Raw genomic sequence first — 23,839 nt, forward strand, 5'->3', positions numbered from 1 at the left:
ACCCTCTTTCATGACTGCTCTGGGCTCACCTCTATATGTCTTTCATTACTGATCTCCCAGAGTTGGATGGTACCCCCAAATCCAAGATTTGTGACAATTCTCTAAAGGATGATGTCTGATGTCTGATCCATCTACCATTTCTTCCATGGGCTATCATGTTGATAAGTTTTTATTTTATCAATAATCTGACAATCTGGTCTTCTAGAAGTAGTTCTCTCTGTAGTTCTCTCCAAGTACTCTCTGATCCAAGTACCCAACACCCAATGGGTAAAAAGGAACCAAGAAATTGGGAAGCATATGGTGTGGTTTATCTTCCTTGGCTGAATTTGACCTGAACTGCCTCATCACAGCTTGACATGCCTCATGGTTTACCTGAAATACCATCCACTTATGCTCTGACTGAACCAGGCCAGTGAGGAGGTCCGAGAAGTGCATGGATGATGCTGATGGAGGGAATACAGGAGAGACAAATGCTTCTAGACTTGACACCCTTCAAGATTAAAAATAGACCCAATAGATTTATACATTGCTGGCTTAGGTTCAGCAAGTTTGACTGGTTTATCTTTATGACCTCTATGACATCTTTATGATATTAGTTATATCACAATGTAGTTATTCAAGTTTCGAGTGTGTTGTCATACAGATTAATTAAAGGCACGGTGCACGATGTTTGAAAGCCAATGTTGACATTTGAAATCACCAAAACAAACACGCCCCTAGCCCAAATGGGTGTCACCCCTGTTTTAATAGCTCTGCCCCACACATACGTACGTAACCCAGGAACCTATTATGGCGGAACCTGCTGGGGCAGCTGGCTGAGGGGATATTTTTATCAGTAAATGAACTCAATAAGTAATACCTTATTACTTATTAAACAAAGAAGTAAGAAGTACCTTATTAAAGTAAAAACCTTTAAAGGTGGGGTCTCCGTTGTTTGAGAAACGTATAGCCAATGAGCAGAAAGGGGCGGGTCTTGCCAATATGTCTGCACAGTTTTCAAACAACGGAGACCCCACCTTTAATGTATCACAGTTTTGACTCATTTCACAACAGAAGAAGCCCTGGCTCTAGCAAAAACAACTGATTTTTTCTCACACAGCGAATGCTAGGCTTTGATCAAGTTGTTGAATAGATACTATATGTGTTGCAATAAAATATCCCCTGACCCTAAACAATGCAATCAGATTTCAGTAGTTAAATTGCTTGTGACATTCTTGTGCAACATTTGGAATGAAATCTTTTAAATGGAGGTTTCTTTCTTTTTCACTTTTTAGATGTTACATTAGTATAAAATTCTTGAATTTAAATCTTTATGATATGTACAAATAAGAAACACCTTTCAGTTCAGAAAACCTGAACACAAAAAAAAGAATAAAATTTCTTAGATTACAATGGCTTAGTGGTTAGCACGTTCGCCTCACACCTCCAGGGTTGGGGGTTCGATTCCCACCTCCGCCTTGCGTGTATGGAGTTTGCATGTTCTCCCCGTGCCTCGGGGGTTTCCTCCGGGTACTCCGGTTTCCTCCCCCGGTCCAAAGACATGCATGGTAGGTTGATTGGCATCTCTGGAAAATTGTCCGTAGTGTGTGATTGCGTGAGTGAATGCGAGTGTGTGTGTGTGCCCTGCGATGGGTTGGCACTCCCCCCGGGGTGTATCCTGCCTTGATGCCCGATGACGCCTGAGATAGGCACAGGCTCCCCGTGACCCGAGGTAGTTCGGATAAGCGGTAGAAAATGAGTGAGTGAGAGTGATTACAATCCAGATGCATGAAATAACCCAGAAAAAAGGAGGTCACGATGAACTTACACTTAAATATATGTTTTCTTACTGATTACTCAGAACAAACTCATTTTTTTTTACAGTACATATTCTGTCTCACATAAACTCCTCTGATAACAAGCAAAGCTTTTCAAACACTCCGAAACATGAGAAGCCTGATTAAAGATGTGTTATAGACATTAATCAGATTAATAGTAATCTAGGTTCTATATAACACTTCAGAATAAACACAATTTGCAGCTTGGTCTCTTTTCCTTGTCATTCTTTTGGTATTCTTCTTATTAAAATGTAAAGCAGAGTAATCCAGCTCCTCCGTCTCATGACCCTGTGATAACGAACATAATAAAAAAAGAAAATGAACTTTAAGTTTTCTGAATCATGAGGGAGATTTTCTTTGTCATTGGAGTCGTTTACCTGATTTGGTGTTTTCTCTACCACTGAATTCTGTTGATGTCTCACTGTTGAGGAAAAAATATACATATTAATGTATTTCAAATATATATGCAATATTTAATCACTATTTTCACTATTTGCTTTAGTTGGATGTATTTATTATTCTTTTTTTGGACCAATTTCACTATTTAAAGTTTCACAATCAAATCTTTATGTTCGTTAACGATTTTTAACACGTTTTTAACTGATTTGACTTTTGTCAAATCAGAAAGATTGAACAAATATTTTATTACTTTATATCTTTAGAATACAATTTCCTTACGCTTTACCCGACGTAGTGAGCATACAGTATAAATCCAAATATTCAGTAAATTTGAGGCAAAATACATCACTGACAAACTCATCAACAACAGAAACCTTAATAAATATTCTTTGTAAAATTGTCCTTTTTATTTGCTTAAAAACATGATACGATTTTCACATTATGTTGTTTTTTGTGACACAGACATGTTTTTAGCACTACTTCTAATATTCACTGTCAGTGAAAGTATTAAATAATCAGTTTGTTATCGTTTCATTTCATTCAAATATTTATTCTAAATAATTTACATTTTATCAGTTATTCGCATGAGCAAATTTTATACTAAACTAAATGCATAAAGGGGGCACGGTGGCTTAGTGGTTAGCACGTTCGCCTCACACCTCCAGGTTGGGGGTTCGTTTCCCGCCTCTGCCTTGTGTGTGTGGAGTTTGCATGTTCTCCCCGTGCCTCGGGGGTTTCCTCCGGGTACTCCGGTTTCCCCCCCCGGTCCAAAGACATGCATGGTAGGTTGATTGGCATCTCTGGAAAATTGTCCGTAGTGTGTGATTGTGTGAGTAAATGAGAGTGTGTATGTGTGTGCCCTGCGATGGGTTGGCACTCCGTCCAGGGTGTATCCTGCCTTGATGCCTGATGACGCCTGAGATAGGCACAGGCTCCCCGTGACCCGAGGTAGTTCGGATAAGCGGTAGAAGATGAATGAGTGAGTGAGTAAATGCATAAGTTTTCACCGCTTTACTTTTCTACAATTTGTATTGTTACTGGAACTTAATTAGGATTATACAGAATGTCATAAATCTACACCAAATAGGAAAAAATCAGTATAGAGCGATACGATTATTTACGGTTCTGAATGTTACAGACTCACCTCTGCATTGGCCACAGAGCCTTCTTTTAAAGATGATAAAAGCTTGAGTGAAGATCACAACCACACACACTGCCGCCAATACTGAGAGGTAGATCACTTCAGGGCTTAAAGATCTTACTGAAAGACAATAAATATCACAATAAATTAACCTGTACAGAACAAATGATACAGTGGTTATTAATGTAGACATAAAAATGTTCTGCATATTTATAACCAATGCTTATGTCAACAAATTAAAACTAAATTTAAAAATTAAAAATGACATTATTTTTACCAACCATGTTTTGGAAAGTTCTCCATCTGTACCGGTGTCCCGTTCCCGAAGATGATCTTCCCACACAGGAGCACAGCGCAGTAGTAAGTTCCAGTATCATTGAGGCTGAGGATGTTCTTGGAGAAGTTGTACACACAGGTGTGTGTAGAAGAGTCGCTCTCACACTGATGGCTGCTGTTGTGATGAGTGTAAATGATTTGAGGATGGGATTGTGGTGGAGCAGCTCTGAACCAGAGCACTTGGAGTTCTGCTGCTCTGCTCTCAGAGAGAACCGAGCACTGCAGAGTCACTGAGGCTCCTGCAGGAACCGAGTCCAACACGCCGCTCTGCCTCACACTCACTTTTACATCTCTGTCATCTGCTCAGTGTGATATAGACAGAGTGAGATCTTAGTATGGACAATTTTTGTAGTTAGATTTTTATCATATGTACATTATACAGTTAATAAGGTATCCGTCAAAAATTCTATAATTTAAAAAGCTTGTTTGGTCTTTCATCTATTCATTTTTCATCTAATAACAAATATATATATATATATATATATATATATATATATATATAACAATTTCAACATAAAACCCTAAGAATATACAATAAAAACCTTTGTTTTCTTTCAACCAACACATTTTGTAATCAGGTTATTTTATACTTCGCCTGTCCATCCAGCATTTTTTTTTTTAAATTGCAAAAAGAAGACAATACAATTCTATAAAAGTACATATTTATTCATTAGCATGCAAAATAAATAAATAAATAAATAAATAAGAATAACAATATAAAAAAACCCATCTCCATTTTTTTGGCTGATTTTAATTTTATTTTTTATTTGGAGGCTGAAAAATTAAATTTATTAAATATTTAAGTAAATATTGTTTATATAATAAAAAAATTATTAATATTTATAGAAAACCTTTTAACATACATATTTGATTTATTTAATTACCTGCTACAGCCAAGAAAGTTCCGTTCGATAGCGTAACATTCTCCAGCATACATTTTCCACAGTAGTAAAGTCCTTCATCTTCTTTTTTTATACGTGAAATTGTCAAAGAAATGCCGTTATCAGTCACCGCCATTTTATATCCTGACGTTTTGAATTTCGGAGACATGTTAATATCCTTATATATTAATCTTTCTCCCACTTTTTGAGGCATTTCTCCAACGCTTTCTTTGTACCAAACAACACTATCAGTCCTACGAATGTCTCCAAAAGGGCAGTTAAGAGTTACATGTTCTCCAGACTTCACCGAGAGATACGATGGTCTCGAAAAATCCACAGCTTGAGCTAGAGCTAAAAAAAAAAAAAATCATTTAGATACAATAGAACAAGAGAAATAAAAAACAGGATGAAATTTCAAATAGCTAGAAAGAACCACACACGTCTACAGGAATCAGACGTGTATCTAAATGAAATTTAGTTGAAATAAAATGTCTATAACACTTACATAGGTTGAGAATTAAAATAATTATCCAGATTGGACTCATCCTCAGAGGTGAAATGATAGAAAAAACAAGCGAATGATGAAAGCACCAAGCTATTCTATACTAGAGACGTTCATCTGATTGGCTGAGACACAAGTCACATGTGCTCTTTATATTTCCTTTCATTGTACACGTTCCTATTTTTGGAACTCAGTGTGTCTGAAGAGTCTGTGGTGAAAAAAAAACCCCAAAACAAAAACAAAAAAACAAAAAAACAAAAAAAAAACCACATATAGAAATGTTGTGACTTTATACAGAACTTTACATATGACTGAAGTACGTAAATAGAGCTAAATTGAGGTAAAATGAAAATATGAGGTAAAGTCAAGCTAAAAACATCCATATTGTTTTTCACTTAACTTTTATACAGCACTAGCATTTATCTAGGTGAGAGTAGATAAAGTCCTTCCATGTAAATAAAGTGCTTGTCGGATCATTTTCATTACTAAATGTTAATAATACTCGATTCTGATTGGTCAGAAGGTGTTCGTTTCTTCTCTATAACACAAGCTCTGACATTTGAGCGACTCGTAAGGTCGGAGCCCCGCAACCGGAAAACACCTCAGTGTTGAACTGCTGAGGTTTTCTGTAAGGAGATGTTTCTACAAAATGTTTGGTCTCGAGTGTCAGCTCTCTGTAACATCCAGAGATTATTATTATAATCATATTATATTTATATCTATTTGTTATCTATATCTGGTACATAAGTCTGTACTGAACTACTGCTTTACACTTCTGGTTAGATGCTAACAGAATTTATTTAGCTTGTATCCATGTGCTGTGACAATAAAGGTGAATCTAATCCAATCTTATGTAATGTAATTTAATCTAATCCAATGTAATGTAATGCAAGGTAATATGTAACCCAATCTAATCTATTTCAGTCTAATCTAATCTAATGCAATTCAATGTAATGTAATGTAATGCAATGTAATGTAATCTAATCCAATGTAATGTAATGTAATCTAATTTAATCTAATACATTCATTCATTCATTTTCTACCGCTTATCCGAACTACCTTGGGTCACGGGGAGCCTGTGCCTATCTCAGGCGTCATCGGGCATCAAGGCAGGATACACCCTGGACGGAGTGCCACCCCATCGCAGGGCACACACACACACACACTCTCATTCACTCACACAATCTTCCAGAGATGCCAATCAACCTACCATGCATGTCTTTGGACCGGGGGAGGAAACCGGAGTACCCGGAGGAAACCCCTGAGGCACGGGGAGAACATGCAAACTCCACACACACAAGGCGGAGGCGGGAATCGAACCCCCAACCCTGGAGGTGTGAGGCGAACGTGCTAACCACTAAGCCGCCGTGCCCTAATCTAATACAATGTAATGTAATCTATTCTTATTCATTGTTATGTAATGTAAGGTAATATGTAATCCAATCTAATCTAACCTAATCCAATGTAATGTAATGTAATCTAATTTAATCTAATCTAATGTAAGGTAATATCTAATCTAGTCCAATCTAATCCAATTTTATCTAATCTAATCCAACCAATTCCTTCTAACCTAATGTAATCTATTGTAATCTAATCTAATTCATTGTAATGCAATGTAAGGTAATATGTAATCCAATCTAATCTAATCTAATCTAACCTAATCCAATGTAATGTAATGTAATCTAATAAATAATGTAATGTAATATGAGGTAATATGTAATCCAATCTAATATAATCTAATTTAACCTAATCCAATGTAATGTAAAGTAATTTAATCTAATCTAATAAATAATGCAATGTAATGTAGTGGGCATTTGGTAGCCTAGTGGTTAAGGTGTTGGGCTACCATTCAGATGGTTGTCAGTTCAATCCCAGGTCCACCAAGCTGCCACTGTTGGCCCCTGAGCAAGGCCCTTAACCCTCAATTGCTCAATTTTACAAAAATTAGATAATGTACCGTAAGTCGCTCTGGATATAAGGACGTCTGCCAAATGCTGTAAATGTTAATTTAATGTAATATAATGCAAAGTATTGTAAGGTAATATCTAATCCAATACAATCTAATAAATAATGTAATGTAAGGTAATATGTACTATAAGAAAGCTGAAAAGCCAAAAACTTTTCTTGTATGTTCTGGTTTCTGGTCTTTGTAGAGTAATGTAAGATACTTCAGGCTTCCTTCTTCTCAACATTAAACCACAGACTTCTCCCACGTATTCATACAAAAATATTACTTATTCATTCATTCATTCATTCATTTTCTACCGCTTATCCGAACTACCTCGGGTCACGGGGAGCCTGTGCCTATCTCAGGCGTCATCGGGCATCAAGGCAGGATACACCCTGGACGGAGTGCCAACCCATCGCAGGGCACACACTCACTCTCATTCACTCACGCAATCACACACTAGGGACAATTTTCCAGAGATGCCAATCAACCTACCATGCATGTCTTTGGACTGAGAGAGGAAACCGGAGTACCCGGAGGAAACCCCCGAGACACGGGGAGAATATGCAAACTCCACACACACAAGGTGGAGGCGGGAATCGAACCCCCAACCCTGGAGGTGTGAGGCGAACGTGCTAACCACTAAGTCACCGTGCCCCCCTATATTACATTACATTACATTATATTATATTATATTATATTATATTATATTACATTATATTATGCAAAAATATCCCAAAAGATGCAATACTATGCTTTAGAATGCAGACAGAAAGCAGGGACATGAATAATTTCTTGATGCACAACTTTGCTGAGATACTTTCTGTGATCACCAGTGAGACATTTCTTCTTTAAAGACACAGTTTTAACACATAATTGACTGAAGGTGTGATGATTATTACAGAAAACCCATCTTTTCAGTCAGGTGTTTGTGACAGGACAGTGTTGTGAAAATGTAAACGATTTTATTACAAGTAATCCAGTATAGAAACAGGTGCCGTGTGGATGGTGGGCGGAGTTATTCTGGAAGATCACGTTCATCAGTATAGAAACAGTTCATTATAGGATAAAAGTTTTCAGGAAGAAGATGATGTTTCCATTAACCTTTTTATGTAATGAGATGGGTGGAGACAAACCATGCCAAAAAATCAAACAGACACAATAATATTAAAGATTATTTTAAGTGTGAAATGGTGGAATATTTCACTTCAGTGTAAACACTGTTTTGAGATGGACCTCGATTTCCTCTCATTCTTTTAATTTTCCTTTCAATGTAATGTAAGGCAGCGTAATTCAGCTCTACAGCATAATTAACCTGTGGAAATAAACACAATAAAAAAACTAAATTATAAAATAATATTTTTTTTATTTATCTATCAATTTTCTTGACTAAAGAGAATAAAGTGTAAGGTTATGAGAACAAAAATTCCCTGTAGACGTGAACAAGTACCTGAGCGTTCGTCTCGTCAGTGTTTATCACGGCATCATGCTGAATTCTCTCTGTGAAAAAAAGAGTGAATGTAATGAAGATTCTCTTCTATAACGAGTCTGATTCATTCTGCACAAAGATCTGACACTGCTAACGTTTTCCTGATTCTATTTGAACACGACGGACCTGAATCTAATAATAATATGAACTAAATCTGAAGGGTAAATAAGTGCTGAGGTCATTTTTATACGCTGTAGGTATTAAAAATAAATGTACGCTGTTATATTAAACACGCACCTCTGTGTTGTGGACCGTATTTTCTTTTACAGAGTAAAACAGTTTGAACAGAAATCAGAATCCCGCACATTACCAGCGCTGTTCCCAGACACATCACTACAGGATTATAAGACGCTGCTTTAAGGCACAAAAAAATCATCAAATTTTTGTCTGCATATGAACACGGAATATGATCAGCAAGAAAAAAAGCATAGCGTGTCACATCACATAACAATGACAAATATGAACGTTTTTCTTGGTGTCTGTATCTATAAACCCCAAATAATATACACAAATTGTTCACCAACCAAAGTTCTCCATCTGTACCGATGTCCCGTTCCCCAAGATGATCTTCCCACACAGGAGCACAGCGCAGTAGTAAGTTCCAGTATCACTGAGGCTGAGGATGTTCTTGGAGAAGTTGTACACACAGGTGTGTGTAGAAGAGCTGCTCTCACACTGATGGCTGCTGTTGTGATGAGTGTAAATGATTTGAGGATGGGATTGTGGTGGAGCAGCTCTGAACCAGAGCACTTGGAGTTCTGCTGCTCTGCTCTCAGAGAGAACCGAGCACTGCAGAGTCACTGAGGCTCCTGCAGGAACCGAGTCCAACACGCCGCTCTGCCACACAGAGAAACGCACATCTTCAGTACCTGTTCAGTGAGATTTAGACAGAATGAGATCTCACTAGATTCTCCTTTTTTTCTCCTTTATTGTTGAACCTTCAAATATTCTGCATTGTTAGACATGTACAGTACGGTATATACAGTATGTGTATGATTCAGTTTGCTAATTAAATTCTTCGACTGTCTCTCGCTGTAAGGTGATAATCAGTTTACGATCCAAAAAATAAATAAATAAATAAAACTGAGCTTAACAACTATATAAATCGTAATCACTTATTAATGATGTTGATGTTTATTCATAAAATGTAAAATGCAACATTATTTTCATCTGATTGCATTTTTACACTGGAAATTGGTATATAAAATTTTTGCTCTATAGTGTAACAATGAATCAATATGGATTTTAGGAACGTTGAGGTAAAGGAAACCAATTAGCTTCTCAGACCTGAAAATTATTTACAGTTGGAAAATAATCTATATATTTTTTTTATATTAAGCTCATATTTATGTTTCTAGAAATTCATAGCAGTGTCTAAAGCCATTTTAAGTAAAGGTAATAAAGAAAAGATAATGATTGGATTTTAAGATAAACACCTCATAAATTAATTTCAAATGAAAATCATTTCAATGCTAAAAATAATTAAGTCATGATAGTTTACCGTAAATTCTTAACTTTCACTGATAAAAATGTTCCTTTCCCAAACTGTATTGTAAATATCTTTATTCCGCAGTAATACACGGCTTCATCTGACGGTTCCATGTTATTAATTTTCAAATTGCAGCTTTCTTTTAAATTCTCAACACTAAACCTCGGGGATTTGAACTCATCTTCAAAAATAGGATTTGGTGCTAGTTTTTGAATTGTGACAATTACACAAGGCTCGTGTCCTGCTGCTTGTTTGTACCAAATAATAGGATCGGTGCTTTTTTTGTTCGTTCGAATGCACTGTAGAGTCACGTTTTCACCAGAAGCAGCAGTGATCACAGAGTTTGGCTGATGGAGGACGTTCTTTTGTGCAGAACCTAACGTGAGGAGCCACAGAACAAAAAAATGTTTATGTATAAATTTCATTTAAAACATTTAAAACTTTCATTAAAATGCTGTAATGCTTCACTGGTTTCACATTTAGCCTCTAGAACCATTTCAGTTAGTGAACTTTAGACTATAATGTTAATTATATGATTATAATCTATATAATTATATATAATGATTATATCTAAAAGCAGAATCACTCACCGGTTTGACGAAAAAGCACCAATGTAATCCACATCAGCATCATCATCTCCAACCCCAGGCTTGTGCATGAGCATGTCCTTTCAACACACTGAGCCTGAGGGGCGTTACTGAGAGTTTAAGACATCATGAAGCTCAGCCCCCTGACCTCAAAACTCTGTATGTGGAGACTAATGGTGTTGCCTCCAAGCAAGAAATCATTGATGATAAAAAAACGTAGGCTACAAGCACTACCACTAGATGTTATGTATATTTTGAATATGTACAGTATGATTATGGTTGGCTTTGGAAAACCTTCCCAGGGTGAACTTTTGATACGTCACAAAATACACTATATTGCCAAAGGTTTTGGGACGTCTGCCTTTTTATGCACATTAAATTTAATGAAATCCCATTTTTAATCCACAGGGTTTTAGTATGGAGTTGTCTTACTTTTTGCAGCTATAACATCTTCAACTCTTGCGAAGGCTTTCCTCGAGGTTTAGGAGTGTGTTAATGGAGATTGTTGACCATTCATCTAGAAGCACATTTGTGAGGTCAGGCACTGATGTTGGACGAGAAGGCATGGCTCGCAGTCGCCGCTCTAATTCATCCCAAAGGTTTTGAGGTCAGGACTCCACCAAACATTATACTGGGCACATTGCCATCAAGCATCTACCGTTCTCCTGGCAACAGCAAACCCAGATTCATCCATTGGATTACCTGATAGAGATCCTAGAGTCCAGTGATGGCGTGATTTACACCACTGCATCCGATCCTTTGCATTGCACTTTGAGATGTAAGGCTTGAAGCTGAAGGCCACACAAAGTTTTGAGTTCTGTGTTTTCTGGTTCTGTGTTGACTCTGCAGAACGTTGGCAGCATTTGCGCACTGCTCAACATGCGCTGAATTCACTTTGTGATTTTACGTGTCCTACCACTTCATGGCTGAGTTGCTGTTGTTCCCAGTTGCTTCCACCACTAACAGTTATAACACCACTAACAGTTGACTGTAGAATATTTAGTAGTGAGGAAGCTTCATAGTTGAACTTACTGTATTGCACAGGCGGCAACTGATCACGTTACCACGCTTGAATTCACTGAGCTCCTGAGAGCGACCCATTCTTTCACAAATGGTTGTAGAAGCAGTCTGTATGCCTAGGTGTTTTAGTTTATACACCTGTGACCATGGAAGGGATTGGAACACATTCATTTAATGATTTGAAGGAGTGTCCCAAAACTATTGGAAATATAGTAAATAAGCACATTCACTCCATCAACTATTCAGAATATTTAGTCACATGACACGTTCACCTGGAAGTTGGATTATGCATCATCATTTGCATTTCCTGAAGATCATGGAAAGAAGAATATCGTTCCATACGTTTTCTTTATTTTCAGTAATAATGGAATATCGACTGATGAGGTCACTGTGAGTACAACACTGTTGCAGAAATTATAGAGTGGAAGTAAATTATTAATAAAAAAAAACAAACATTTAAGTAAATTTAATGTGCTGAAGGTTTTCCTGCCATTATCATGTAGGGTAATCAATGAGTAATCAAGTGCTATAGAAATAAAAATTCAACTGAATTCAATGCTGCTTATTGAAAAGCAAAACTTTGAGAAAAAAAACATAAAAAATAAGTTTCTTTTTCTCAGATTATAAATTTCAGGTACTCTATAACTTTGTAAACCAGATCATTATCATGTGACCACCAGACAATGAAATTTATTAAAGGCGGGGTCTCCGATTTTTGAAAGCCAATGTTGACATTTGAAATCACCAAAACAAACACGCCCCTAACCCAAATGGGTCCCACCCCTGTATTGATAGCTCCGCCCACACATACATACGTAACCCAGGCAACTAATGGAAAGAAATGTGTCTTTATCATAGCTGAAGGGAAGAACAATACGATTGCAGATAAACAAACAAGCAAAAATGACACACAAGCGTAATCATGTAAAGGACAAAGGCATATATTAGTTCTGTGTAACAAAGCAAAACCAACGTTACTCACCTATCGAGAAGGAAAAAAGCGCCTCGGCGTCTTAAGTAAAGTTGGTCACATATTCACAGATTGGAGTTTCCCGAGTCAATAACTCCTGAGCTAAACGCTGTTACTACACAAAACACGGTTGTAGCTGCGTCTCTACATTACTACGATAGAAAAGAGGTGTTATTTGTGTAGTAACAGTGTTTAGCTCAGGAGTTATTGACTCAGGAAACTCCAATCTGTGAATATGTGACCAACTTCCTGCTCCTTCAGTTCTCTCCAGCGCTGGAAAGCTGATCCTATATTAACATGTCCTACTTCTTACCTTATCGTAAGCCTTTCTTCGCTTTCTTTCTTTGTTTTTATCCTCCATGTCAATGTTAAAACCGCTTTCTGCTAATGTCACACATGCACACCGAACACTCTCTCCGCCCATATTGACAAGACACGCCCCTTTCTGCTCATTGGCTACACGTTTGTTTTGATTTTTGTTTATTATTCGACCCGATGTTTTTCTGAAGCATTTCTCAAAAATCGAAGAACCCACCTTTAATGGGTTAATTATCTCACACTGTTTATTTCTGCCCTCAAATGTTGTGCCCTCAAATGACCTCAAATGCCTTTGGGGTCGTAATGTCCGGCTGCATCATACCTCAACATCGCTGATTATTTCCACCAACAGCACAACATCATGTGTTTCATTCCTTGCACAATGTGGGAGATTTTCTTTTTTTTAAAGTACAAAAGCAAACAAACAAACAAATATAAAGATCAACAATCATTATAAAAAGATTCAGCTGCAGTAACAATTAACCCTGAGAACAGAAATAATGACACTGAATCATAGTAGAGATCTAATCTAAGTTATAGAAAGACCTCGAACATCAGAATAGATAATATCTTCTTGTTTTCTGACTCTTCCTCTTTTCACTCTCCGGTCATTGAAATGTAAAGCAGCGTAATTCGGCTCGACAGTGTCACAGTCCTGTAGGAACGAATAGGAGATTAGAAATGAAATCTGAAATCTAGCAACGTTTTTTTTTTATATATTTTTTGTGACAAATTTAATTGCTTATCCATGAACATCATCCTAAATTCACATACCCCGAATATTTACCTGTTTGAGAATCTGGTCTGTCACAGAACCTGGTTTTAATCTCACTGTAGAGAAGAAAATTCACTTTAAAAAAATAATAAATAAATTTGTAAGGTGAGATTTTTTTTTACTTCTAATTTTCAGAAGGAGTTTTATTAACTTCATTAAAAAAACAGACATTCTCAAAAGGAAATGATTGTGTCTGGCTGCTCTGAGTGATAGAGATTAAATCAGTATTTCTAATAAATTCTTGACTCATTGTATACAATAGAAATTAAATGAATATTATAAGATATTTTAACCCTTGTATGTTGTTCGGATCTGTGGGACCCGTATTCATAAACATGAATAGCTTTGAAAAACTTTGCTTCCTTGTAGATTTGTTGATTTTTTCCCACTCATAACTTGATTAAATTTGATTTTCTTTTTTTTATTACATTTTGTTAAAAAACAACAAAAAACAAATAGCATTTTAATCAAAAAATGTGATTTAATAAAGGTAAAGGCCAAATATTAACCATATATGCTGTTTATATTGCTTGCAATTGGGATGAAGTAAACATCTGTAGAGTATTTTAACATAAAATTTTTGACTGTGTTGAATTAAAATCCCAAAAATGCAGCGGGTCAAACAGACCCACGAACACTGGCTGAGTAACAAAAATACGAACAACATACAAGGGTTAATAAAAGACAGAATGCAGAATTACCTTTGTGTCTTTCACTGTTTCTCTCTTCATAGCTTAAGACGAAGGTCAAAGTGAAGATCACAACCATACACACTCCTAAAGCTACAGAGAGGCAGATCACTTCAGGACCCACAGATCTCTCTGTCACACAGTAAACATTTAATACAAAGATTATAAATAAAGATTTGATATGCTGTAAAAAAGATAAAAGTAGAAATCTTTGTAATTTGACACCAATAGAATTTATTGGAAAAGTTAGTAGATATAAAGTGGATCAAATAACTACAATGTCTTTTTTGTTGATAAAACCTCTTACTTCTCACCCATCTGTATACGTGTCCCGTTCCCGAAGATGATCTTCCCACACAGAAGCACAGCGCAGTAGTAAGTTCCAGTATCATTGAGGCTGAGGATGTTCTTGGAGAAGTTGTACACACAGGTGTGTGTAGAAGAGCCGCTCTCACACTGACGGCTGCTGTTGTGATGAGTGTAAATGATTTGAGGATGGGATTGTGGTGGAGCAGCTCTGAACCAGAGCACTTGGAGTTCTGCTGCTCTGCTCTCAGAGAGAACCGAGCACTGCAGAGTCACTGAGGCTCCTGCAGGAACCGAGTCCAACACGCCGGTCTGCCTCACACTCACTTTTACATCTTCAGTACCTGGTCAGTGTGATATAGACAGAGTGAAATCTTAGTTTGAGTCTTCTATAATACAGCTAATACACAGTTCAGAAAGCCCCTTCTGACATTTATAACATTTTATCCTGCATTACTGTTGGTTCCCAAATCTGATTGATTGTATGTGAATTATAGAGAAGAACTTAAAAAAAATAAATCATGCACAGCTAAACAACTACATGCACAGAGAGACAATGACTCTGCTGCAGGAACTGAGTCCAACATCGCACTGTAAAAAGCTGATACATAATGTATAATGTATACAAGAAAAAACTTGAACCATGTGGTTTGTAATAAAAAAAAAAAAAGGAAAAGAGCCAACTGGAGGAAATGTATGAAAATATAAATGTATGTATTTAAAACAAAAATTCATGTCATACCATATCAGCAATAATTCTCATCATTTATGTTGGTTATTAATAAATTTGGTAATTTTAATAAAAGAAAAATTTATTTCAAAAATAACAATAATTGAAATGGGTTAAATGATTATTTGTGTATGTTAAAATTCTTACCTTTCACTGCTAAAAATGTTCCTTGTCCAAATTCTTTTATGTAACTTACTATGCCGCAGTAATACACGGCTTCGTCTGATGGTTCCACATTCGCAATTTTTAAATGGCAGCTCTTTTTTTCTTTCTCAATGGTGAATTTCGGTGGCTTGAACTCATCTTCATAACTGGCTTCATGATGAACTTTGACCATTACCCGAGGCTCATGTCCGACTTTTTGCTTGAACCAGTAAATGGCTTCAGTGCTTTTCTCTCCCAGTCGAAAGCACTGCAGAGTCACGTTATCACCGACACGGGCAGAGATAAACGGGTCCGACTGATTGATGATGTTTGTATGTACAGAATCTGCTGTTTAAAATGTTTAAAATTATATAACAAAATATGTACCTTAGATTTGCACAAGGAATAAATAAATAAAATAAATAAATAAAACAACCAATCAGTTATAATAAGTGTATTTGCATATGTCACTAATCCTCATGTGTAACAACCCTGAAAACCAGCCACACTTACCAGTTTTATTAAAAAGCACCACTGTAATCCATATCAGCATCAGTATCCTCAGTCTGAGGTCTGTATACAGCATGTCTCCTCTTGCTTAACTGTTATAGGTCAAACTGAGCACATTTCACTCTGTGGCACAGATTTAAGTCGTGCAACTCTGATGTCACAGAATTTTCCACATCCCATTTTAGACCAAACTAGAAGCAGTAGATAACTGACTGTGGCTCCTCCTTACAAAACCTTTTTAACAATTGACATGAAAGAAAGAAAGAAAGAAAGAAAGAAAGAAAGAAAGAAAGAAAGAAAGAAAGAAAGAAAGAAAGAAAGAAAAAGATAGAAAGAAAGAAAGAAAGAAAGAAAGAAAGAAAGAAAGAAAGAAAGAAAAGAAAGAAAGACAGTAAAAGAAAGAAAGAAAGAAAGAAAGAAAGAAAGAAAGAAAGACAGAAAAAGAAAGAAAGAAAGAAAGACAGAAAAAGAAAGAAGGAAATAAACAAACAAACAAACAAACAAACAAATAAATAAATAAATAAATAAAGACAGTAAAAGAAAGAAAGAAAGAAAGAAAGAAAGAAAGAAAGAAAGAAAGACAGAAAAAGAAAGAACGAAAAAAGAAAGAAAGAAAGAAAGACAGAAAAAGAAATAAATAAATAAACAAATAAACAAACAAAAAAATAAATAAAGACAGACAGAAAGAAAGAAAGAAAGAGATGAAAGAAAGAAAGACAGAAAAAGAAAGAAGGAAATACATAAATAAATAAATAAATAAATAAATAAAGAAAGAAAGACAGAAAAAAGAAAGAAAGAAAGAAAAAGAAATAAAGAAAGAAAGAAATAAAGAAAGAAAGAAAAAGGGAGGAAGAACGAAAGAAAAAAGAAAAGAAAGAAAGAAAATAAGCTGCACAACCTTTTTTGAAATGGAGAAATATATTTATATATATATATATTTCTGTTGAGAGCATTAATATACATTTTATTCAAAATAATTTCTGCTCTGTGACCAATATTTAGTAAGTTGGACTTGTAGTAAGGACGGCACATGGACCTGTAAGTTGTGGTTGAGGAATATTTTTAAATCCAGTTGGTAATCTTAGATCCAAATTACTAAACTGTTCCATAATGCTGTGGTTTTGTCCGAAAAGCTCGGCTTCTTGCTGAAGTCTTCATTATTCAAGGTAATAACAAAGATCCTGCACATGTTGATGAATTGTTCACCGACACACTGATATATTGTCAACGATCTCTTTTAATAATTAATATTTGCAATCTGGGGGGCACGATGACTTAGTGGTTAGCACGTTCACCTCACACCTCCAGGGTTGGGGGTTCGATTCCCACCTCCACCTTGTGTGTGTGGAGTTTGCATGTTCTCCCCGTGCCTCGGGGGTTTCCTCCGGGTACTCCGGTTTCCTCCCCCGGTCCAAAGACATGCATGGTAGGTTGATTGGCATCTCTGGAAAATTGTCCGTAGTGTGTGATTGTGTGAGTGAATGAGAGTGTGTGTGTGCCCTGTGATGGGTTGGCACTCCGTCCAGGGTGTATCCTGCCTTGATGCCCGATGACGCCTGAGATAGGCACAGGCTCCCCGTGACCCGATGTAGTTCGGATAAGCGGTAGAAAATGAGTGAGAGTGAGAGAGATTAATCATCAACATAACATTATGAGTAAGACTTTACACTTTTAAAGATTATTTTCCATGAATAAGGAATAAAGCATAATCATATAAAAATTAATCCACAGTAGTCTGCTGTGATGGAGGCCAATATGAAGCAAAATTCGAGTTATTGCAGCAATTTGTCCAAAGTGAGGTTTTTAATTTATTGTTGAACAATATATCATAATATATAACCATTTATAGTAACATTTAATAAAAGGAAATGTAACTAAACACACAAACACACACACTCACACTCACACACACACACACACAGCTAGTCTTTCCACTAGATTGGAAACTAGGTTGGAGCGTGACTGTAGGAATTTGTGTTCATTTATTTAGCTACAAGAACATTACTGAGATCAGACTCTGATGTTGAGATGTTAAGGAGACTCCAGTTCCAGTTCATCCCAAAGGCAGCGTACAAAGACATCTGTACAATTGTGTGATTTCAATATTCTTGTCGAAGGCCCATCCATACAGTATATGGCCAGAATAATGTGTGTTAATGAATAATTGTTCACCAAATAACAGAAAGTAAAGAAAAATAAAAACGTATGAAGTAAAATTGCATTGATATCTTAATAAAACATATTTCAGTTATAAACTTGAAAAACAGAGTTAAAACAATATAAATTTGTACTATACACACACACACACACAATATATATATATATATATATATATATATATATATATATATATATATATATATATATATATATTGGGTCACTGGTTTAGTAGTCACTAGATAATGTCATCAATTTCAATTAAATAATTTTTTTTATTGTGAATCAAATCCTGAGAACAGAAATATTGACACTGAATAATATCAGAGATAAAATCTAAGTTACAGAAAGAACTCGTACATCAGAATAGATAATATCTTGAGGCTGCTGTTTTTTGCCTCTTCCTCTTTTCACTCTCCGCTCATTAAAATATAAGGCAGCGTAATTCAGCTCCTCGTTGTTACAGTCCTGTAGGAATGGATATCAGATTACAAATGACAGAAGTTTGAATTTTTATGTTTCGCTCGTCCATGGATATCATCATGTATTTACCTGATTTAGCGTCTTGTCCGTCTCAGAACCCGGTTTTAATCTCACTGTAGAGAAAAAAATCAACATAAGTTTGGATCTCTGTGGTGAGACCTACTTCTCATCTGCAGTCACATTTTTATTTCTTATTTTCAGAAGGTTATTAGCTTCAATCAATAGAAACATATGTTTGGGTGAGAATGAGTGTTTAGAACTGATAAAACATGGAATAATTTTTTTTTCTGGAAATTCCACAATATTAAATGTAACCTTATTCGGAAAAAAATGACCTTACTTAAGTAATAAAAATAGTCTAAAAGTCTGCAATTTACTGTTTTATAAGCAACATAAAGACTCCAGGATGTGTCGTTATATGAAATAATCATCAACAGAAACTCGGTATTCCACTTTTTCCAATGACCTTAAGTAGAATTTATTCATTCGTCTTCATTCGTCTTCTATCGCTTATCCGAACTACCTCGGGTCACGGGGAGCCTGTGCCTATCTCAGGCGTCATCGGGCATCAAGGCAGGATACACCCTGGACGGAGTGCCAACCCATCGCAGGGCACACACACACACACACACACACACACACTCTCTCATTCACTCACGCAATCACACACTACGGACAATTTTCCAGAGATGCCAATCAACCTACCTACCATGCATGTCTTTGGACCGGGGGAGGAAACCGGAGTACCCGGAGGAAACCCCCGAGGCACGGGGAGAACATGCAAACTCCACACACACAAGGCGGAGGCGGGAATCGAACCCCCAACCCTGGAGGTGTGAGGCGAACGTGCTAACCACTAAGCCACCGTGCCCCCCTAAGTAGAATTTAATATTTACCAAATCAGTATTTCTAACAAACTAGTGATTTGATGTATACGATAGAAATAATCTAATATTCTAATAGATTTGTAATCATTTAATAAATTTAAAAAAATAGCCCTAATGCAGACTTACCGCTGCTTCGTTCACAGTTTCTCCTTTTACAGGTTAGAACAAAGATCAAAGCGAAGATGGAAACCACACACAGTGCCAAAGCTACAGCGAGGAACATCACTACAGGATCTGTAGATCTCTCTGTCACACAGTAAACATCAGGATATTAACACTGGGACTAGTTTAGTAACGTTCTAAGCATTTACAGCTACAATTTAACAGAAGTAGTTAAAGAAATCAGCAAATCCTGGAACATTATTAACATTATAATTTGGGTGGGGGTTCTATAGTTTATAATTTAACTGAGAATTTTTTTTTATGAATTTTTTTAATAACTGCTATGTACCCTGGAATATCTGTATTTGTGTCCCGTTCCCGAAGATGATCTTCCCACACAGGAGCACAGCGCAGTAGTAAGTTCCAGTATCATTGAGGCTGAGGATGTTCTTGGAGAAGTTGTACACACAGGTGTGTGTAGAAGAGCCGCTCTCACACTGACGGCTGCTGTTGTGATGAGTGTAAATGATTTGAGGATGGGATTGTGGTGGAGCAGCTCTGAACCAGAGCACTTGGAGTTCTGCTGCTCTGCTCTCAGAGAGAACCGAGCACTGCAGAGTCACTGAGGCTCCTGCAGGAACCGAGTCCAACACGCCGCTCTGCCTCACACTCACTTTTACATCTTCAGTACCTGTTAATGACATTCAGATCATTGTTTCAGTTAATTATTCTATTTTTTTTTTGGACATTAGAGAAATCATATTGAAATGGATTGTCGGGAAACAGAGGCAAGAGTATTTTTAGTCTTTAAGTGAAACACATGAATAAATAAATAATTAATCATGTCATAAGAATGTCAGTACATCCACTGACCACAGACACGTGATTTAACTACTAAATATGATACCCAATTGTTAATATTAAAATTAATTACATTTTTACCTTTGACTGATAAAAATGTTCCATTTCCAAACCTCGTTAAAAATCTTCTGTATCCACAGTAATACACGGCTTCATCTGATGGTTCCACGTTAGCGATTTTTAAATGGCAGCTTTTTTTAGTTTTCTCGATGCTGAATTTTGGTGGTTTGAACTCATTTTCATAAATATGTTCATGTTGAACTGCGACTATTACGCGAGGCTCGTGTCCGACTTTTTGTTTGTACCAAACGACAGATCCAGAGTTATCGTCGTTCAGCTTAAAGCAGCTCAGAGTCACGTTGTCACCAACACCAGCAGAGATCCATGGGTCAGGCTGAGAGACATCACTGTTCTGTGTAGAAACTAATATCAAGAATTAAGAAAGAAACATGAATCAATATATCAAAACTTACTAAAAATATATTGTCATAGATAAATGTTTAGATATTCTGGCACTTTACAAAGTTTCCATCGTTGTGGAACGCTAATAATAATTGAACGTGAGATCAAATTTAAATAAAATATTAGCGATCTACATGCATTGTGCTAAATAACCTGAACTTTCTAGTAAAAACAGGATCGATGTGTTGTTCTAATTAACAATAAAATTTCAAGAAAAAAATAACATCTTTAAGATGTTAAGAACTTCTGATTAAACAGAAATTAAGGAGAAATAGTTTGGATTTTAGATTTTGCAATAAAATTCTTGGGAAGCTCTAGGATTAACCTACCAAACGTTAATAACCTTAAAAATGTCTTGTTACTATTTATTATTAGTTATATAATAAAGAATCTGGTGAAACCTTAAAAAACACACTGTATCTTATCTTACAGAATAAAAAAATTTTTTTGCTTCTTGAACACTGTTGGGTTTTTCTTATAGACTTTTGGTTGCTGATAGATATGTTTTACAGGACGATTAGCATCCGCGATACATTCTGCTAGATTTTGTTCATCAGATTGAAAAGGTTTCATCAGGACATTGCTACAGTGGAAAAACCATATAATCCGTCAATGCTTACTGACTAGTGTCGGACACTACAACGTGACGCCTCGGATATTGAACACAAACGAAAATCTGGAGCAAAACACTTTTAATTATGTTGAACTTAATATCATTTTAGAAACATAAACGTGATTAAAAACATTATTGTCTGTACACAGTTAACTGTCTATGTCTCAGAGTTCCTACGTGATGCAACAAACCCAAAACTATATTTGTGCAAACCCACCAGGTACCTGTCACAATCAGCCAAACAAACAATTGTTTAGAGTTATTAAAGGAATAATGATTGAATACGTTATCTTCTAAAGCGTAGGTCTTGTTGAAAACACGCACATTTCAGTGTTGTAGAGTTTTACGAGAAGGTTGAAGCCCTTCTAATAATCTTATACAAACCGTCATTATTTGTGTCGACGAGCCTCATAACGGAAACCTATTTGTCATCAGAAACATAAAAACTATGTTGACTTACCAGATTTATTCAAAAGCATCAGTGTTATCCACATCACCTTCAACATCATCATCATCATCATCATCATTATCATCAGCTTCAGCCTGTGTTCTGTGTACAAGCATGTCTACGCCTGCTCAACATATGACTTTGTGCCCAGATTTATAATGACCTCACACACTTCCAGTGAAATATTACACACACACTCAAGTCCAGGAAGCTGTCAGGAGACTGAAGCCCCTCCTCATACCTTTTTTTTTCTCTTTTTTCAATGCCCTTTTTCTTCAAATAGAAAATAAAACATCATCAACAAAAAAAGTGAAGGAAATAAGGTGAACAATTATTTTAACTGATGTTTCATTTCATCAAAGTTTAAAAAATAACAACTTCTGCTTGTACAATAATATACTTAATAAACTCAATGGCATTTTATTAATGATTGGAATTAAAGAACATTATGGATGAGATCCAATATTTTCTACTTCACAAGACTAATTTGTTTAAGGATATTTATTTAAATGTAAAATAAAATGTATAGAGTTAAACGTTTTAGCGAATAATCAAACTTCGATGTAGATCGGTTTAACAAATAAACTGTCAAATATAGTGAACAGGAAGTAACTGTAATCATAATCTCCAATTTTACACTGAGAAAAAAAGCTAATTTTATTTACTGTATTAGACAGAAACCCTCATCCAAAGCATCTTACATTTAACTCATTGATTCGAATTAGGGTTAAGGGCCTTGTTCAGGGGCCCCAATAGTGGAATCTTGGTGGTCTACAACCTTCCAATCAGTTGTCCAACACCTTAATCACAGAGCTACTTAACAGAACATCGTATTCAGTCTCCACTCTTCTGGAAAGACCTTCAATGGAACATCACTGTTAGGATTTCTGCCCAATTCAGCCACATTATTAGTGAAGTCAGGCACTGATGTCCTCTGAGAAAACCTGGTGCACTGTAAACCCTCCGATTCATCTCCAAGGTGTTTAGTGGAGTTGTGGTCATGGCCCTGTTGAGGCTGCTCATGTTCTTCAACACCAGACGTGGCCTTCACAGTGGCATTGTTATAGAATAAACCTAGTTTGTGCCTCTTAGTTCTAGTGAAGGGAAATTATAATGCTACAGTATACAATGACATGCTACACAAGTGTGTACTTACAAATTTGTGGCAACAGTTTTGGGGAACAACCACATTCTAGGTCTGAAGATATTGATAAGATCTCTTGAAGAACTTTAACTACAAAGCTCCTTCTTCCTTTGACTGACCTCTTTCTTACACTATTAGTGTAGCGATTTTAGGGATAACTAGTTCATTAATATTCTTAACACTATCAACGAACTCATGATTCATGTTTACTGTAATCCGATGTATAAAAGCAGCCGATGAATCGACAACCCAAAGAAGATGACGTTAGGAGGCAGCGGTGACAGGAGAAGAGCTTTAAGTAAATGTCAATGAGAGACAAATCTCCTTGTAGAGTTTATAGAGCGACACAACTGGGTTAAAGCTTAATCAAGGCTAAAGAGTGTGTTACTGAAAACAATGAAACAATTCAGACAATCAGACTGACATTTTTGAGGAGTGTTAAAATGATTATTCTCTCTCTCTATCTGTCTGTCTCTGTCTCTCTCTCTCTCTCTCTCTGATGTTTTTTCATACAAAATGTCAGTATGGATGTGGGTGGAGTTTAATTCAGGCCATAATGTGACTCCTCCTTCACCACTGTGTAACACTAACCAATCATCTCTCTCTCTCTCTCTCTCTCTCTCTCTCTCTC

General features: G+C 36.3%; 3 protein-coding genes across 3 annotated transcripts; all 3 read right to left on the bottom strand.

The window, feature by feature from the left end:
* Positions 1 to 1,894: 1,894 nt before the first annotated feature.
* LOC132855928 (uncharacterized) lies at positions 1,895 to 5,131 on the bottom strand. Its single transcript, XM_060885216.1, has 6 exons — positions 5,080 to 5,131; positions 4,578 to 4,925; positions 3,639 to 3,992; positions 3,361 to 3,477; positions 2,195 to 2,238; positions 1,895 to 2,105 (listed from the first exon to the last, which is right to left on the bottom strand). Exons 1-6 carry the CDS (start codon positions 5,117 to 5,119, stop codon positions 1,980 to 1,982), a joined length of 1,029 nt encoding a protein of 342 aa, XP_060741199.1. The 5' UTR covers positions 5,120 to 5,131; the 3' UTR covers positions 1,895 to 1,979.
* A 3,046-nt stretch (positions 5,132 to 8,177) lies between these two features.
* LOC132856333 (uncharacterized) lies at positions 8,178 to 22,208 on the bottom strand. Its single transcript, XM_060885870.1, has 15 exons — positions 22,077 to 22,208; positions 20,623 to 20,964; positions 20,030 to 20,371; positions 19,705 to 19,824; positions 18,761 to 18,804; positions 18,554 to 18,676; positions 15,545 to 15,809; positions 14,669 to 15,011; positions 11,248 to 11,380; positions 10,593 to 10,686; positions 10,028 to 10,378; positions 9,038 to 9,382; positions 8,751 to 8,867; positions 8,475 to 8,524; positions 8,178 to 8,339 (listed from the first exon to the last, which is right to left on the bottom strand). The coding sequence occupies exons 1-15, from the start codon at positions 22,147 to 22,149 to the stop codon at positions 8,199 to 8,201; spliced, it is 2,883 nt and encodes a 960-aa protein (XP_060741853.1). The 5' UTR covers positions 22,150 to 22,208; the 3' UTR covers positions 8,178 to 8,198.
* On the bottom strand, positions 13,125 to 16,148 carry LOC132855926 (uncharacterized). Its single transcript, XM_060885213.1, has 6 exons — positions 16,055 to 16,148; positions 15,545 to 15,889; positions 14,676 to 15,011; positions 14,374 to 14,493; positions 13,685 to 13,728; positions 13,125 to 13,552 (listed from the first exon to the last, which is right to left on the bottom strand). Exons 1-6 carry the CDS (start codon positions 16,125 to 16,127, stop codon positions 13,427 to 13,429), a joined length of 1,044 nt encoding a protein of 347 aa, XP_060741196.1. The 5' UTR covers positions 16,128 to 16,148; the 3' UTR covers positions 13,125 to 13,426.
* Positions 22,209 to 23,839: the final 1,631 nt, after the last annotated feature.

Source organism: Tachysurus vachellii, chromosome 13 (assembly GCF_030014155.1).
Source record: "Tachysurus vachellii isolate PV-2020 chromosome 13, HZAU_Pvac_v1, whole genome shotgun sequence".
Classification (NCBI taxonomy): domain Eukaryota; kingdom Metazoa; phylum Chordata; class Actinopteri; order Siluriformes; family Bagridae; genus Tachysurus; species Tachysurus vachellii.

Coding starts and splice junctions, on each gene's coding strand:
- LOC132855928 (XM_060885216.1), bottom strand. CDS start 5,119: ATGAGTCCAATCTGGATAATTATTTTAATTCTCAACCTAT. Junction 4,926..5,079: donor TATTTTAATTCTCAACCTAT/GTAAGTGTTATA, acceptor TTTTTTTTTTAG/CTCTAGCTCAAGCTGTGGAT. Junction 3,993..4,577: donor AACTTTCTTGGCTGTAGCAG/GTAATTAAATAA, acceptor CACACTGAGCAG/ATGACAGAGATGTAAAAGTG.
- LOC132855926 (XM_060885213.1), bottom strand. CDS start 16,127: ATGCTGTATACAGACCTCAGACTGAGGATACTGATGCTGATATGGATT. Junction 15,890..16,054: donor GGTGCTTTTTAATAAAACTG/GTAAGTGTGGCT, acceptor CATTTTAAACAG/CAGATTCTGTACATACAAAC. Junction 13,553..13,684: donor CAGACCAGATTCTCAAACAG/GTAAATATTCGG, acceptor TCGTTCCTACAG/GACTGTGACACTGTCGAGCC.
- LOC132856333 (XM_060885870.1), bottom strand. CDS start 22,149: ATGATAATGATGATGATGATGATGATGATGTTGAAGGTGATGTGGATA. Junction 10,379..10,592: donor GGTGCTTTTTCGTCAAACCG/GTGAGTGATTCT, acceptor TCCTCACGTTAG/GTTCTGCACAAAAGAACGTC. Junction 9,383..10,027: donor AACATTTTTATCAGTGAAAG/TTAAGAATTTAC, acceptor CTCACTGAACAG/GTACTGAAGATGTGCGTTTC.